Consider the following 18,418-nt stretch of genomic DNA (forward strand, 5'->3'; position numbering starts at 1 on the left):
TTAATTTATTTCATTTTCCCGTTTATATCATTATTATAGCAATAGCAAAACGAACAACAACAACGCTAAACGAAATAAACACAAGTCAGTAAACCAACAGACATCCAAACATACGAAACGAAATACACAAAAAACAAAAACAAAATACACAACGCAATGAAACCAACAGACATCCAAACATACGAAACTGAATACACCAAAAAACAAAAACAATATACACAAGGCAATGAAACATACGAAACGAAATACTCACAAAAAAGCAAAAACAAAATACACAACGCAAAGAAAACAACAGACATCCAAACATACGAAACTGAATGCGCCAAGAAACAAAAACAATATACACAAGGCAATGAAACACACAGCCATCTAAACATATGAAACGAAATACTCAATGAATAAGCAGTGTTGTTGTTGCTTATATCAAAATTTTCAAATTTTCAGAGGTTGTCTCGGATTTTTGCTCATATCTTCGGTATTTATGGATCGATTTTGCTGATTTTAAATAGCGATCTTCTCGAAAGCATGTCTAACAGAATTATTGAAGATTTGAATCTCGCCGTTATCTGGGGTCCTCTAAAAACTGATTTCAACAAACACACAGACGGACAGACAGACAGACGGACATAGCTTAATCAACTCCGCTACCTATAAGGATCCAGAATATATATACTTTATGGGGTCGGAAAATTATATTATAGAAATTACAAACGGAATGACAAACTTATACACCTTCACCTTCGTGAGAAGGGTATAAATAAATTTCTAAATTTGTAGAAATTTTTATGAATGAATGAATACTAATGATGAGTTGTAAGAGGAATAATTTTTTGTAATTCATTAAATTATTTTATTGCTTTACCTTTAGATTCTATTTGAAATTAATTATTTTATTAGGAAATATTTTATTAATTAATTTCTTCCCCCCCCTTTTATTACAGAGGCAAATTTGCTGCTGTACGCCGTGCTATACACAAAAATTCGGGTACACATTTTGCAGCAAAATTTCTAAAACGTCGCCGTCGAGCCCAGTCGTCGGATAAAGAGATTAAACATGAAATTGCCGTTTTGATGTTGTGTAATGAAGCTGATAATATTGTTAAATTGAATGCTGTGCATGAATCACGTTCAGATACAGCGCTATTATTGGAATTGTAAGTTGAATATTTCAAAAATTTTCCAAAGAAATAAGAAAATGGATTTAATTTAAATAGAAAATCGTCTAAAACTATCTATTTTATAAAAAGATTTTTAAAAATGTTGATTTTTGTTTTAATACTCAAATATATTGCTGGCAACATGTTGCTAAACATATAACACTTTAAACATTTTCAAAATTTGTTATTAGATTATTAATTTTGTTTATTAACAAAATTTTTTATTACACAGAGCGACTGGTGGTGAATTACAAACATTTTTGGATAATGAAGAATGTCTTACAGAGGCCCAGGCCCGCATTTGTATGCGTGAAGTACTTAAAGCTCTACAATTTTTACACAAACGTTCTATAGTTCATTTAGATTTAAAACCACAAAATATTTTATTGGCCGGTGAACATATAGAAGGTGAGTATGCTCTTCACATTCGCCATACCATAAAAAGAAAAACTATATCATTTCTCTTTTACTCCCCTCTAGATGGTTTAAAATTATGTGATTTTGGTATATCACGCGTCGTAGCCGAGGGTACTAATGTACGTGAAATCGTTGGTACACCCGACTATGTAGCACCTGAAGTTTTACAATATGAACCGTTGTCATTGTGTACGGATATTTGGTCGGTTGGTGTTTTGGCTTATGTCTTACTATCGGGTTTCTCTCCATTCGGTGGGGAAACAAAACAGGAAACCTTCCTTAATATATCACAATGTGCATTAACATTTCCGGATAAATTATTTGGAGGCGTCTCATCGGCAGCCATTGATTTTATACGTAAAGCATTGCGAATAAAGCCAAAGTAAGTTTTTTTTTAAAAAAATAAATTTTTTAAATAATTTTATTAACTGTTTTTGTTTTGTTAAAATTTATAGTGATCGCATGACTGCTGCAGGATGTCTCGAACACATTTGGCTTAAAGACGAATGTAACATCGATAGACATATTTTTAATGCGATAAACAGTAAGCAACAATTGGAACAACATGATGATGATGATGAAGAAGAAGATGAGGAGGTGGATGAAGAACAACAACAAGAAGAGATAGATGAAGAGCAAGTTGATGAAAATGAACATGAACAGGAAGTGCAGGAAGAAGCTGCTGAAGAGGTACTGTCAGTTAAAGATAACAAACCTCAAGCTATTAGTGTAGACAATTCGGAAGAGGAAGATAATATTCCTGCTAACGATACATATGCTAAATTGGCTTTAAATAAAACAACAAATAGTCACACTAATGGTCAGATCAATGGTCATCACTCATCAGCTCATACAAATGGTTTTACTAATGGTTTTACCAATGGTTTTGCAAATGGTCATTCGACTGCTCTAACTAATGGTCATACGAATGGTTATCTAAATGGTCATTCTAATGGTCATGTTACAGTTTTGAGTAAGGGCCACTCGGCTAATAGTTTTACTAAATTGCGCGATGATTACCATGATAAAACCATTAAGCTAGCGGGAGTTAAATCAACCTCCAATGCCACGACAACAAAAACCACGGCTGTGCACAATGTACCAGCTACAAAAGCCATTACCATACCATTGTGCAGTGTACAACCAACCTCATCTATGCAACACCAACAACAAACACCACCTCAAGAACAACAATTATTACACATACCGGCCAGACGTCATTCATCTGAATCCAATAAAGAAAATACCTTTCTAACCACCAAGAAAATATCAGCCAACAATTGTAATGGCTCCAGTACAGGCAATTTAAAGAAAACATCTTCATCTTCCTCCACCAACTCAACCACAGTCACACAATCGGCTACCGCCACTATACACATAACACCAGCAGCTACCCTTAATACTGCCAATATAGTGGCCACCATTACATTACCCACGGCTACAAATGGGAATGTAATCAATGATAAGGTATCAGTTAATAGCAACAATCATCATTCTTTATTCCCAGATGCCCCTACTACGCCCAAAGTTATACGCAAGGCACCAACTACTGATGCATCACCCACCTCAGTTAAGGCTTTAGTTAAGAAATTTCAACTTGAAGGCGGCGAACAACCCATAACACCACCAGAATTTGCCACCAATGGCAGTAAATTGCAACAGCAGCATCAGGCAGCCCAGCTGCAACAAAGTCAATTAAAATATAATGCCCAAAGCAATGGCAGCAGACCCTCACTGTCCCCACCCAGCTTAGCACATTCTTCGGCCATTACCATTGCGAATTCCTCAAGAAGAGCTTCAGAACCCATCACTGCTATACACAGCAATAAGAAATTAAGTACGACTTCCTCATCGGCTCCCGTAACCCTACCAGTTTCAGCAGCTGCTCATAATTTTAAAACAACATGCGTGTATTGTGTTTCCTGTACAAATTCCTCAACAAATGGATGCAGGCATCCCAATTCCTCAATAACAACAAACAACATTAGCACCTCCTTAGCTGCCTCCGCACAAACAACAGCAACAGCAACAAAAACTTCTTGTTCCACTACACCTCTAAGCAGTAATAGCACAAAATCCTTAATCAATAACAGCAGCAGCAATGGCAGTCTTACTTCCAGCAGTAGTAATGCTAATGCTTCCACCTCTTCTTCAACCACAGCTTTATTATTTGGTCAGCAGCAGCAGCATTCGCATACTCAGCATTTGTTAAATTCCCACCAACATTCGCATCATTCACATCATCATCCTCATCATCATCACCATCACTTACATCATCATAATGGTGTGGTTAAGAGTGCTGCCGCTTCAGCAAATGGTTTAAGTTTAGATCAGGGTATTATTTGTTAGCTAAGGGTCTCTAGGGCGCGAAGGAATGCCAAAAGTTTCTTTCATCGTTTCTTATGTTGTATGTAGTATAGGGTGAAAAATTCTAAAAATATTAATAGTAATAATAATAAAAATAAAAATAATCGTAATCATAATATTAATAATAATAAACATAGTACGAATAGTTATTTAACAAAAAACAAAAAGTATTTCAATTACTTTTTATGTTGTTCAGATGCTGGTGTACCATATGAAGAATTTGTTTAAAACGGGGATATACTTCTTATAAAATTAACTTTTCCTTGTGTGTTAAATAAACCCTTTTTAAGTAGCTGTTGGAAGAAAATTAAACTTTTGTCATTTCTGTTAACTTAAGGCCTTATCAAAGTCTTTGTTTGTTTAGCATTTGTCTAATTTAGCAGAAATTTCAAAAAGTTTAATTCAAAATTTATATATTTTAAGCTTTTAATATAAAAGAAATTGCCCATTTTTTATGAAAAAATCTATAACTTTTAAATTATTAAGCTTTATGGAAGTTAATATAGCAGTTTTTTACATTTACTGTGTAAAAAAATTTATAATAAAGCTTTTTTAGGTTGTAAATGAAATGTTACGGAAAATTTTCTGAAATTCTATAAATTTAAAGAAAATTGTATAGTTTAGTTTTGAAATTCTTTAAATTTCTATTTAAATATTAACTAAGACATTCAAAAGCTTTAAAGCTTACTTCATTAGCTATTAAGTACTTTTATTAGTATTTATTTCATTAATGTCTTAAAGCTTTATAGTAGTTTAATTAAAGCAGTAACACAAATAAAGAATTCTTAAAGCTTTTTAAACCTTTTCAAAACTTGTTCTAAATTTAGCAAAATTTAAAAACTGTAAAAATTTTGGTCTAAAATAAATTAAATTTAAAAGCTTTTTCAAATATTTACAGCTCTTACAAACTTAAAAGCATTTTTAAATATTTGATATAATATTGCTAAAGCTTTTAAGAACAGTTGAAAAATTTCAGCTAAAATCAGCAAAAGTCAATAAAATTTAAAAGCTTTTTCCGAATATTTAAAGCTTTTGAAAACTGTTTCAAAACGTGATCCAAAATCAGCAAAAAAAACCCTTTCAAATTATAGTATAAAATCAATAAAATTTAAAAGCTTTTTCAAATATTGGATAGAATGTTCTCAAAGCTTTTAAAAATAGATGCAAAATTTTAATAAAATTCAGAAATTTTTGAAAACTGTTTCAAATTTTGATTAAAATTTAAAAGCTTTTTCAAATTTTGATTTAAAATTTCAAAGCTTTTTCAAAAAATTTCAAGATTTTAAAAACTGTTTAAAACTTGATGCACAATCAACAAAATTTAAAAGCTTTTGAAAACGGGATTTAAAGTTTAATTAGATATGAATAAAAATCGAAAAGCTTTTTTCGTCCAACTTTTAAATAAATTTCGAGAAGCTTTTAAATTGAGTCAAGGTCTGCAAAACTAGCTAACGACTTTTAAAATTTGACTTCTTTTAGGGCGTTTAATTAAAATAAGCTTTATAAATAAAACTTTTGCCAAGTTTTATATGCAAAGCTTTAGGGATATACTAAAATTTTCCTTATTAATGCTATTTTACTTAGTTCTAGAGCAAAAAATCAACTAATTTATATAGCACTGCAAAGCTTTCTTAGGGGCATTTCTAAACAATTGCAACAATATTGGAGTTTTTAAAAGCTTTTTGGGTCTAGTTTCTTAAAAGCTTTGAGACCTTTTGAAAATTGACTTCATATGAAAAACTCAGTAAAAGCTTAAGTGAATATTACATTTGAAGTTTGAATCCGCAATTTGTTTTTCAAAACCTATTGATCTTTCAGTCACAGATAAAGCTATAGAGTAAAAACAACAAATTAAAAGAAAACTTTTAAAATACAAATTTAGTTTTAATTCTAAATTGTTAAAGCTTTATCTTGTAACTAGGTAATAAACCTAAAAGCTTAGACTAACTTTTAAACAAAAGTTTAATAAACTGTTAAATTGAAAGTTTAAAGTCTACAACTTTGGAAAGAAAGCTTTTTTAAATATGTTGGTAATTAATAGTAAATTGCAAAAAGCTTTTGCTAAACTAAGTTTTCAATTAACTCAAAAGCTTTTTATTATCTGCTAAAAGTTATACTAAAAACTTTTTGATTAATAAAGCTTTTGTTAAAAGTTCTTTATTTCAATGACAGAGAGCTTTAAAGTCCTGCATGATGGAAAAGGAATAACAAATTTGAAAAAAGTATTTAAAATTGTATAAATTATAAAAATTAGATTTAAAATTATTAATTTTTAGGTTATTAAAGTTAATTATTGTAAAAGTATTAATAAATTGTATAAAAAAAGCTTTTAAGTAATCTATAATTAATAAGTTTAATAAGAATTTTTAAATAATGGCCAATTAAATTTAAAAGAAATGGGCAATTTCGAAAAAGAATAACTATAAAAAACTCAAAGGCTGCTTAAAACAATTGAAAATTTCAGAACCTTAAAACTTAAAGCAAAAACAAAAGGAACAGTTTATCAAAAGAGCTAAAAACTTTAATACTTTTTAAAATTATTATTGTTTTAAAACTATTGAAAAGCTGTTAGAAAACTTAATTTGAAATTTGTTACAAAAATTTAAAAGTTTGAAAAGTGGTGAGATTTTCAATTGCTAGTAGATTATATGGAAAAGTGAAACTCTCCAAAAACTTTAGCTGGTTTACTAAAGTATTTGTATAACTTATTACAAAGAAAAGTTTTTCAACCCCCAAACAAATTTAAACTTAAACTATTTAACAGAATCCCCGGTACATCAACATTTTGTTAAGTTAATTACAATTACAAGCAAAAAAGAAACAAGTTAAAGCTTAAACGATTTGATATTAAATGTTGTTTTCTGTTGTAATAACAACAAAAAGTTATAATTTTCAAAAACCTTTTAAAAAACCCTTTAGTTGAAACGTCCTTTGGTTATTCCTGCTGCTAATTAAATGTTTTATTTTAAAACCTAAAAAATAAACAAAAAACTATTTCCAAATCCTAACACTTTCCTTTAAAGGTCTCTATTTTTTGTGATTCTTAATTATTTTTTTTTAAATATATATCTTTATAATTCTATTATTTTAATTAATTTAAAATTTAATTTCGATCTTCATTATTATTTCTTTTCATTTTTTATGAGTGTGAAATGTTTAATTATATAATTTCTTTAATTAAGTTTATTAAAACAACAAAAAGGCAAATTTAGTAAAAAAAAAACATTTATTTAAAATTATATTTTCATTTCTATTTGGTAATGTCCTTATTTTTTATTATTTTAAATTTAATATAATTATTTAAAAAGAAAACTGCTTAATTTTCTTTTGCAAAAATAAAAAGAAAACTTAAATTTTCTTAAAAAAGGCATTAAAATTTACAAAAAAATTTAAATATTTTATTAAACATTTTATTTTGGGTTTATAGAAAACTAGTTTTTTAAACAATTGCTTGTAGATTTTTATTAAAAAATTTAATTACAATTGTTTGATTTAAAATAAAAAGCTTGCAAATTAGTATTATAATAGCAAACAGTTTAATAGAATTTTAATAAAAATTAAACAAAATTTTTAAATTTTATTTAAAAATCTTTTAAACTGTTTAGTTCGTTAATAATTATTATAAAAACAAACATTTCTTAATTTTCTCTTATTTTTATTACACCCCTTAAAACAACAATGATTTTTTTTAGCTAAATGTTAAACTATAATTAAAAAAACATAAACACTTGTTTAAAAACATAAAACATATTTAAATAAAAGTTTATTAAAATTTTAAAAAAATATTAATTAATTTATAAAAAAATATTAATAAAACAAGAAATTATAGTTTTTAGTTTTCATTTATTGTTTTTAAGTTAAAAAGAAAACACCTACACTAATTAATTAAATAATTAATAGCTATAATAATAAATAAATAATTATTATAATTATTACTTTGCTGAAAACTGAAGTGTGTGTTTAAAAAGAGAAAAATGTTATACAAAATAAATATGTAATGAAAAATCAATAAAAAATATTTAAAAACAAACATTTTACACAAAATCTTAAACATTTATTAAGGGATGAATGGCACAAAACAAGAACCATTAAATGTAAATAAAAAAAAAAACAAAATATTAAATAAATAATTGTTAAAATTACACGATATTCATATGAGAAGTTTAACAAGTTTTCACAGACAACACATTTCTGTTAAAAGTTCTTTTATCATTTACACTATACACCCTAAATCAGTTTTATGCTGTTTATTACAAACTATAACCACTAAATCAAAAGTCTGGCAACATTAGCGCAAAATATGCCAAACCAAAATTTGAACTACAAACAAAACGCAATCTAATTTTGATATTATTGGAACTTAAAACAATATTGATTTAATACTAGCAAAATTTTGTAACTCTGGCCACACTGGTTAAATAATTTTTCATAAACTGTTTGCTATAAGTTAACAGCTCTCGATTTATTTAAATACTTGTTGACAATTTACTAAAATTGTCTTTGAATTCAAAGAAAATTATTCGAATGTAGTATTTTTTCAAAAGTCTGGTAACACTGGCACACTAAGTTTTATATAAATAAGTAATTTAAAAGACAACCTAACAAATGACACCAGTTTTAAGCAAAACGGTTTGATACTTTCAAAGTTATAGCAAAACAAAAAATTGTACAAAAATATAAGAAATTTCAGAAATCTGGCAACATTATCAAAATAATTTTCGTTACAGCATGTAATAAAGATAATAAACTAGCGATTGCCTTCAATTTTAAGCCAAACGCTTCAGTAATTTCAAAGTTATAACCGTACAAAGATTTCTAAAAAAAATATAATGAATTTTGAAAATCTGGCAATATTGCTAAAATAAATTTTGTACAACACGCAGCTTAAATCTTTACCTTTCAATTGACACTAATTTCATGCAAATCGTAACAGTACTTTTGGAGTAATAGCTATTTAAACAAACTTAAAATAATAATAAGAAAATCTCAAAAGTGCTAAAAAAAAATTATAATAAATTTCGTAAATCTGGCAACAATACCAACATAATTATCGATACAGCAAATAGTTAATATAATAAACTAGCTATTGTCACCAATTTTAAACAAAACGGTTCAGTACTTTCAAAGTTATAAGCATACAAAGGTTAGTATAAAAATATAATGAATTTTGAAAATCTGGCAATATTGGTAAAACAAATTTTGTACAACACGCAGCTTAAATCTCTACCTTTCAATTGAGACCTTTTGCAAGCAAAACGTAACAGTACTTTTGAAGTAATAGCTTTCTAAAGAAATATAACGTAATAATAATAAAATCTCAAAAGTCTGGCAACGCTGGTGAAACAATTATTACTAAACAAATAGCCTTAATTATAAGCTAACGATTGACTCTTCTTTCACTTAATTCGCTTGAGTATTTTAGAAGTTATAACAATTTTAAAAATCCCTAAAATTAGACAATTTTCCAAAACACGACAACCCTGTTACAACATGGTAACAGCGCCATCTATTGATGGGGTACATGGTTTTTCTGCAGAGCAAAAAATGATAGCTATTTTTAAACGTTAATAACTCGAAAACTACTGAACCGATTTTAATAAATTGTATGTGGTCTTGTAGGCGACATATTGCAGATTCATAAAATTTATTTTGCCAGAGTTGCCATCCTGTTTAAAGTAACAAAAAACTAATTTTAATAATAAAATCGTTATAACACAGGAACTATTGAAGTGATCATTATGAAGTTTGCATAGACTTGTAGAGGGTATTTTGAAAATTATAAAAAACTGTTTTGCCAGTGTTACCACCGTATTAAAAAGGGCAAAAAACTAAGTACAAAGAAAAACGATCTTACACCATAACTACTGAACCTATTTCGATCAGTTTGGTATGAACTTGTAGAGGATAATTTTAAGATTATGAAAAATTATTTTGGCAGAGTTACCACCTAGTTAATACTGACGATAAATAAGTAATTATTTTCAAAACGTTATTACACCTAAACTACTAGACCAATTTCGTTGAACTTGGTATGGACCTGTAGGGAATATATTCTAAATTAAAATCATATCGTTTTACAGAGTTGCCATCTTGTCGAATGTGAAAAAATATTAATATTATTATTTCCTATTTTATTATGAAAAAATAAAGTTGGCAACTCTGGCAAAGTAAATTTTTATAACCAACAATGTGTCACTCACAAGTGCATATAGATATTAACCAATATCAGTTCAGTAATATTTGTGCTGTAAAATAAAGAAAAATTATTGTACTTTATTTACTCCACTTTTAACAGGGTGGAAACTCTGGAAAAATAATTTTTTATAATCTACAATTTGTCACCTACAATTTCATGTCAAACTTATCAGAATATATGCAGTTGTCTTGGAGTTATAACGTTTTTTCTATTGCACTAATTTTTTGCTACTTTTAGCTAGGTGGCAACTCTGGCAAAATAAATTTTAAAATATTTAATATATCTCCTATAAGTCTATGCTAATTTCAACGAAATTGGTTCAATAGTTTTAGAGTTATATCGTTTTTTCATATTGTAATTAGTTTTTAGTTACTTTTAACAAGGTGGCAACTCTGGTAATATAAATTTTCTTAATCTTGAATTTGACCTCTACAAATCCCCATACATTTTATTGAAATCGGTTCAGTAGTTTCTGTGTTATAACGTTTTGAAAATTAGTGTCTGATGGACAAAATTTTTCACTTTGCAAAAAAACCATATACCCAACCAATAGATGGCGCTGACTCGATGTCGTGGCAGGGCTTTCGTGTTTTGGAAAATAGGTCGAATTTAGGGATTTTTATAATTGCTATAACTCAGAATGTACTCTATCAAATTGAGTGAAACTGGTGTCAATCTTTAGTTTATAATTTTAGCTATTCGTTTTATTAAAAATTATTTCGCCAGGGTTGCCAAACTTTTTGAAATTTCTTATTATATTGTAAGGTGGCTTTAAAATGCTACATCTCCTAAAGTACTGCCACGATTTTAATGAAATTAGTATCAATCGATAGTTGTATAATTGAGCTACATGTTTTTGGAGAACTCATTTCACCAATATTGCCAGACTTTTAGAATTTGCATTATTTTCATAACATATTTTGACTAGTTATAACTTCGATAGAACTCAACCATTTTTAGTAAAACTGAAGTCAATCGTTAGACTACAATTCCTAGTATAGAATATTGGAAAATTTTATTTATTAGTGATGCCAGATTTCTGAAATGTGCTTAATATATATAACATACTTTGCCTGAATATAACTTCGAAAATACTTAGCCGTTTTTAGAGCAACTGGAGTCAATCGCTAGGTAATTATTTCAATCGCTAGGTAATTATTTTACTAGGGTTGCCAGATTTTTGTAATTTATATATAAGATATTTTCACTTGCTATAAGTTTCAAAGTACTCAATCATTTTAAATGGAACGTTTATAAGGTGGCTTAAAAATGCTTTATTTCAAAAACTGCTGTCACGATTTGAATGAAATTAGTGCCAATCGATAGTTATATAATTGAGCTACTTGTTTTTGGAAAACTTATTTCACCTATATTGCCAGATTTTTAGAATTTACTTAATTTTTTCAATATATTTTTACATGTAATAACTTTGAAGGTACTTAATTATTTTAAGTGAAACTGGTGTCAATCGTTAGATTACAATTAAATGTGATGCCAGATTTTTGAAATTTGTTTAATATTTATAACATATTTTGTGTGATTATAACTTTGAAAGTACTTAACCGTTTTTAGTGCAACTGGAGTCAATCGCTAGATTGTAATTTCTACTATATGCTGTTAGAAATTATTTTACTAATGCTGCCAGATTTTTGGAATTTGCTTTAAAATATTTATAAAATATAATATAATAACTTCAAAAGTTCTTAACCATTTTAAATTAAACTGGAATCAATCGCTAGGTTATTATTTCCGCTATATGATGTTGGACAAATTATTTTAACAGTATTGCTAGACTTTGAAATATTTAAACATTTTTCTTAAAATTTTTCTACAAGCATTTATTTTTCGTAAAACAGAAACCGGTTGACTATTGCTGTATGAAAAAAAGTTGAACAGTATTGCCAGACTTCCTAAATTTACAATTTTATGAGTTTTTCTACAAAATTACCCTAATTTTTCTTAATTTCTGCCAAAATATTAATCAAAAATCTATGCCATTATCATATAAAAGCTCAAAAATTAGAAAACATAGAAAAAATCATTAACGCACAAAGAAAATGATAATAATTCATACAATTTGCAAACCAAATTATAACAATTAGACAATGATGAGATAATAAAAATTATACAAAAATCTTTAAACTAAAATATTATAGAAAATTATAAAGAACAGAGCTTATATTAACAGCAATTTAATGAAAAGTTTTAACTATTTCCGGTACAATAAAAACTTTTTAAATCTAAAAAATAACGAAATTATAAGCAAAATTTATAACATACTTTTAAGAGCTTCAATAAATTAAAAGAAATACAAGCGGCCCTAATGTATGTGTAACAACTAACGATTTAAATTAGAAAGACAGCATTTTAAAAGACTGTAAACATTCAAAATAAAAATTAGCTAAAATATTCAAAATTAAATTACAAAAAAAAAATATGCATCAATAAAGAATAGATAAATAGCAGTAAAGATGACGAAAATTATCGTATAAAATCAACGTAACCATTAAAAATTAACTTTTAATAAATGTTGTTAAGTGTTCATTACAAAATTAAACAAAAAGAAGAAACATCGCTCAAACATATCAAATCATTTTAAACGAAAAAAATAAAAAAGAATATGAATTGTTGATGTTTTTAAAACAAATTTAAAGAAATATTTATAATGTACATATAAAACTTGAAATATTTATCCAAATCTATTTGTATATGTGTCAATTTATCTATGAAAAATTAAAGTGTTCATGGAAGTTAATAAATAATACAAAAATTATTATATGTATTTAGCTTAATGAAGGTTTCTTTTACTTTACTTCCCTCCTTTGATAAAAACAAATAACTTTTAGATGTGTTTAATTATTTATTCAAATATATTTGGCAAGCATATTTACATATACATATAAATGACTGGATTTTAAAGAATTTTAGAAAAACATTAAATATTTACACTTAAAAAAAACACTTACAAAATAATCCAGAAATTTTGAAAAATTTTAGTAGCAGCTCTTAAAGAAGCTGAAAAAAACTTAAATTAAATGTTATTGCGTGATGAAAAATAAAATATCTATATAAAAAATTTAAAATTATTAAATTGAAATATTGAATGTTAAAGAAAAATGTTAATGGTAGTTATAAGAAAAGTAATAATTATATTGAAATAATCATAAAATACTCTACAATACAAAAACATCAATTCTTATATTAGAAGATACCATTCAAGAAAAAAGAGATTTCCATGGGCACAACTCCAAATTTGTATAATTTTACTTTAAAATTATGTAACTGAAGGTATTTTAGTAAAAAATACAAATAATTTCAGTTTTTTCTTTATAATTAAATTTAAAACGGTCCTAGATCTCTCAAAATTTGTGTTGTAGAGTTAGCTAATAAATTAAGACAGTGTAAATTCATTTAAAACTATTTTTATTTAAATTTTTTTTCAAAATGACAACATAATGGAGGTATTCCTTAGTTTCGTTAATTGTGTAAAAAAAGAGTATAAAAATCCAAAGAAAATTATTATTCTTAAATAAGCATTACCTTTTTTTCACTTGCAAAAGTTAAGAAATTTCATAATAATCACTAAAAATATATAAATATTAACTACATGGCAACTCTGGTAATCTAAATTACAGTGTTTAGTCTGAAACAAGTAATTTTCTAAATATTTATTGCATTTTTCCCTGTTTTGAATAAATAGTAATTAAAAATTACTAATTTTCCTCAATCAGCAAATAGTAACACAATGGCAACTCCGGCAAATTATATTTTTTTAATATTCAATTTATTCTCAACACAATAATATCAACTTGAACAAAATCGGTATAGTAATTATTGTGTTATGATGTTTTTCTGTATTACTTAGTTTTCGTCTTGTTTTTACCAGCTGGCAACACTGTCAAAATAAAATTTCAAAATCTGTTATATATTTTCTACATGTCCATTTAAAGTTAAGTAAAATTGGTTCAGTAGGTTTTGAATTATAACGTTTTTTCTGTTGTACTTAGTTCTTGCTATTTTCGACAAGCTGGCAACACTGGTAAAATAAAATTTCAAAATCTTGAATGTACTACCTACAAGTCTGTGTAATGATCAATTAAATTGGTTCAGTAGTTTTTGTATTAGAACGTTTTCTTTGTAATACTCCTTTTTTAGACTCTTATCAAGGTGGCAACCCTGGGAAAATACATTTTTTAAATCTGGAATATAGCCACTACAAATCCATAGAAAGTTTATTGAAATCGGTTAAATAGTTTTTGTGTTACAGCGTTTTCTTCTGTTATACTTAGTTCTTACCATTTTCGACAAGCTGGCAACTCTTGCAAAATAATTTTTTTGAATCTAGGTTAAATCGGTTAAATAGTTTTTGTATTATTATGTTTTTTCTGTTGTACTTAGTTTTATTACCATTTGTAATATGATGGCAACACTGACAAAATATTTTTTTAATTTTTCAGTATGTCCCCTACAAAACTATGCGAACTTCTTAAAAATCAATTTAGCAGTTTTTGTATTATAACATTGTGAACTTAACAATTGGGTTTTTGTCACTTTAAACAAGGTGGCAACTCTGGCTAAATAAATTTTCTAAATCTTCAATATGTCCCCTACAAGACCACATAAGGTTTGTTGAAATTGGTTCAATAGTTTTTAAGTTATAACCGTTTGAAAATAGGCATCTGTTTTTGTATTGCAGAAAAACCATGTACCCCATCCATAGATGGCGCTGTAACGATATATAAACAGGGTTGTCGTGTCTTGGAAAATTGGTCGATTTAAGGGATTTTTAAAATTACTATAACTCATTTATTACTTCATAGAATAAAGTAAAAGTGGCGGCAATCGTTAGGTTGCAATTTAAGCTATTGGTTTTGTTAAAAATTATTTTACCAGGGTTGCCGAATTTGCGCAAATATGACTTTGTTATTTAAGTTGCTTAAAATAGTTTTTACTCTAAAAGTACTTAATTGATTTTAATGAAATTAAAGTCAAACGAAAGCTGTAATCTTAAGCTAGATTACTAATTGATTTATTGAAAATATAAGTGTCCAGTATTGCCAGACTTTCCAGTGTTGGCAGATTTTCCATATTTTAGAACACTTTGATTACGATTAGTTTAAATTCGAAGGAACTTCAGAGATTGAAATAAAATTAAATAGATTTATTCGAGGTATTAACTTCGATCAATCGATCTATGAAAAATGATTTCATAAGAGTTGCCAGATTATTTAAATTGTCATTTATTTAAGACAGACAACAGATACCTATTTTCACAAGGATATAACACAAAAACTATTGAACCGATTTGTAATAACTTGGTATAGCATTATAGGAAACATATTGAAGAATTTAAAAATGTATTTTGCCAGAGTTGCCACCTTACTATAAGTGATGAAAAATTGTTTGCAACTAATTCCTAATTTCAGAAGTTTATAACTCAAAAACTATTGAACTAATTTGGATGAGGCCTATTAGGGGACATATTAAAGATTCTGAAAATTTATTTAGCTAGAGTTGCCAGCTTGCTAAAAATGCAGAAAATATACAATTAGTTTTTAGAACGATGTAACTCAAAAACTGCTTAAAGTATTTCGTTGAATTTTGCATGGACTTGTGGAGAATATATTTAAGATTATAAAAATTTATTTTGCCAGAGTTGCCACCTTATTAAAATTGTTGTAAAAATAAGCGCAACGGATGTATACTTTCATAACACAAAAATTACTAAACAAATTTCGAAAAACTTTCTTTCGATGAGAAGGCAATATAATTAGGATTCTAAAAATTTAGTTTTACAGAGTTGCCTTCTTTTTAAAAGTGAATAAAAGTACAAATATATATATATGTTTATTAAAGTCGATCAAATTTGTATGGCTATAATATTGAATGATTTTATAGGCAATATATTTTACCAGAGTTGCCACCTTGCAAGTTTTATTATAAAACGAGGAAAATGGTTGAACTAGTATTCGTTTTCTGTATAAGTTTTAAAGCTGAAATGTTGAAAATAATCTAAAAACAGCTAATAAATAGAAAGGCTAAACTAAACACCAAAATTTGTTATAACAGAGTTAGTTGCCAAGTGTTTCAAGTTAAAAATTTTATATGTTAATTGAACATAAATATTAATTATTCCCATTATATTGTCATGTACTGTACTGTTAATTTTGAAAAATTAGTAATACACAAATTTAAAGAAATCCAATTTTTTTAGAAATTAAAAATCCATTAGTTTTTAAAGATAAAACATAACATGCTATTAATACAATTACTTTTTGAATTATTTTTAATTAAAATTAGTTAGTTAATATATATGTAATTGTATGCATAAAATTTATTCTTAATTTACTCTTAAAAAAATTTGAAATTAATAATAAAAATTAACTTTAAAAAAAGTGTTCAATGTTTGAAAAAAATTGGAAATGATGAATTTATTGGAAGTTGATAAAGAGGTGAGTATGAAATAATAAAATAATAAGGAGTCTTCCTTTTCTAAATAAGCAATAATTTTCCAAAAGTGTTTTTAAGTAACCCAACAAACAAATTAGGTTTAAATGTGAGAGCTGTTTAAAAATTTCGTAAATTTTTACGACTAATAGGAATTAAGAATGGAATTCGCGAGTTCAAGAAGTTTAAATTTAGATACTTACTTTAATTTAAAAAAAATGCTTTCAATTTCCAATTAAAATCAAATTTTATTAAACTTTTTTTTCAGAAATTTTTATTAGATTTGTATTTTTTTCTTTATTTTAAGAATTTCTTTACATTATTTTATATAATTTTTTTATTAATATCATAATTGTTTTTGTTATACCATTTAAGTCCCAAGCTATTTTTTACCAAATAAATAAAATATTCAAAATTTTAGAAAAATAAATGAAAGTTTAATATGAAAAAACTTTAAATTAATAAAACAGGTCATCGATTTTTAAACCAAAGATCAGTGTACTTATGTAAAGAAGATACGCTGAATCCGAATTTGATCTCAGAATTTCTTAATCACATCAAGTTTTTGAGTTATAGTGTCCTAAAGTTTGAAAACCTCCTTTTTTTAGTCATATTTTTAAGACTTTAGAATAGCTTGAAGAAACATTTATTTATAAAATCTGTTATATCATCTGAAAGTTAAATCTCACTACTTTCATATAAAGTCTTAACCTTTGTTATATAGTCTTACTGCTTTAAGAAATCTTAACCTAAAATTTACATAGTATTAACTAGTTATACGAAATTTATTCATAATTTCAATTCCAAATTTCATTCAAATATTAACACCCACTGTACCCATACATTTATACTCCTTCCTTTTCCACAATCTCAGACACAACAACTGAAAACCAATAACGGAAATGCAAAATGTTCACATATGGTAGAAAACATGCAATGCGTTCAAAACATTCAGACAAAAAACGTATTGAAATCGTTTGCTAGAAAATAAACAAAATTTATGTCAACGTAAAGAACGAAAACAACAATCGTATAACACTTTCGTTAATCTATTTTTATTTAATATTCACCAAAAATAAAATTTACAAAAAAAAAAACAACAAATTCATGGCGTCTAGCATGAAGGAAAACACACGAAAAAGAGAATCATTATTTATGTGTTTTTTACACAAAAAAAGTTGTGATTTATTAAAAACGATAAAACACACTAAATAATAAATCCATCAGTTAGTTGTGTGGACCACGTGTAGTGCGAAAGTTTTGAAAAGAATATACTCCGTGTGCGTAAAAATATTGAAAATTTAAATAAATCTTGAAATTTATTCTAAAATTTCGAAATTCAGTAAAAAAACATAATTTAAATAAAAGTGTTAATAAAATAATATTTAAAATAATTATAAAGCTAATATTTTATAACAATTTTCAAATTATTTGAAAAATTTCGAAATCAAGTGAAAATTTATAATAAAAAATTTAAATAGACGAATATTTAATTAATATTTTAAAACTAATTTCAAATATTTCAAAAATGTTTCTAAATTTTTAATTGAATTTCAATACTGTGCGAGTAAAAATAAAATATTAAATTTAAATGTTTCGAAATTGTATTGAAAAAAAAGTTTTAAAATATAACAAAGAAAAATATCAAATTTATATATCGAGTGGTACAGATTTGTTACAAAATCTTTAAAATAGACCAACGATTTCCAATGTCGGAAATATTCTCATCGCCTCCTAAAACTTAAACAATAAGGGACCTGTTCCAATTTTTGCCATAGTTCTTGAAAATATAACAGATAGAAAATTTTAGGGTTTAGTCTTTCAAGATCGGTTT

The 18,418-nt window shown here is 26.5% G+C and overlaps 1 protein-coding gene across 1 annotated transcript; it reads left to right on the top strand.

The window, feature by feature from the left end:
• Window positions 1–941: 941 nt before the first annotated feature.
• LOC119609557 (death-associated protein kinase related) lies at window positions 942–7,097 on the top strand (the record flags this gene model as incomplete). Its single annotated transcript, XM_037964391.1, has 4 exons — window positions 942–1,154; window positions 1,390–1,565; window positions 1,638–1,956; window positions 2,030–7,097. Coding segments are annotated over 4 exons (2,602 nt in total), but the record flags the coding sequence as incomplete, so codon positions are not given.
• Window positions 7,098–18,418: the final 11,321 nt, after the last annotated feature.

This window comes from Lucilia sericata, unplaced genomic scaffold, assembly GCF_015586225.1.
Source record: "Lucilia sericata isolate MDLA Ls3-8-SP2 unplaced genomic scaffold, ASM1558622v1 Contig001005F_arrow, whole genome shotgun sequence".
Lineage (NCBI taxonomy): Eukaryota > Metazoa > Arthropoda > Insecta > Diptera > Calliphoridae > Lucilia > Lucilia sericata.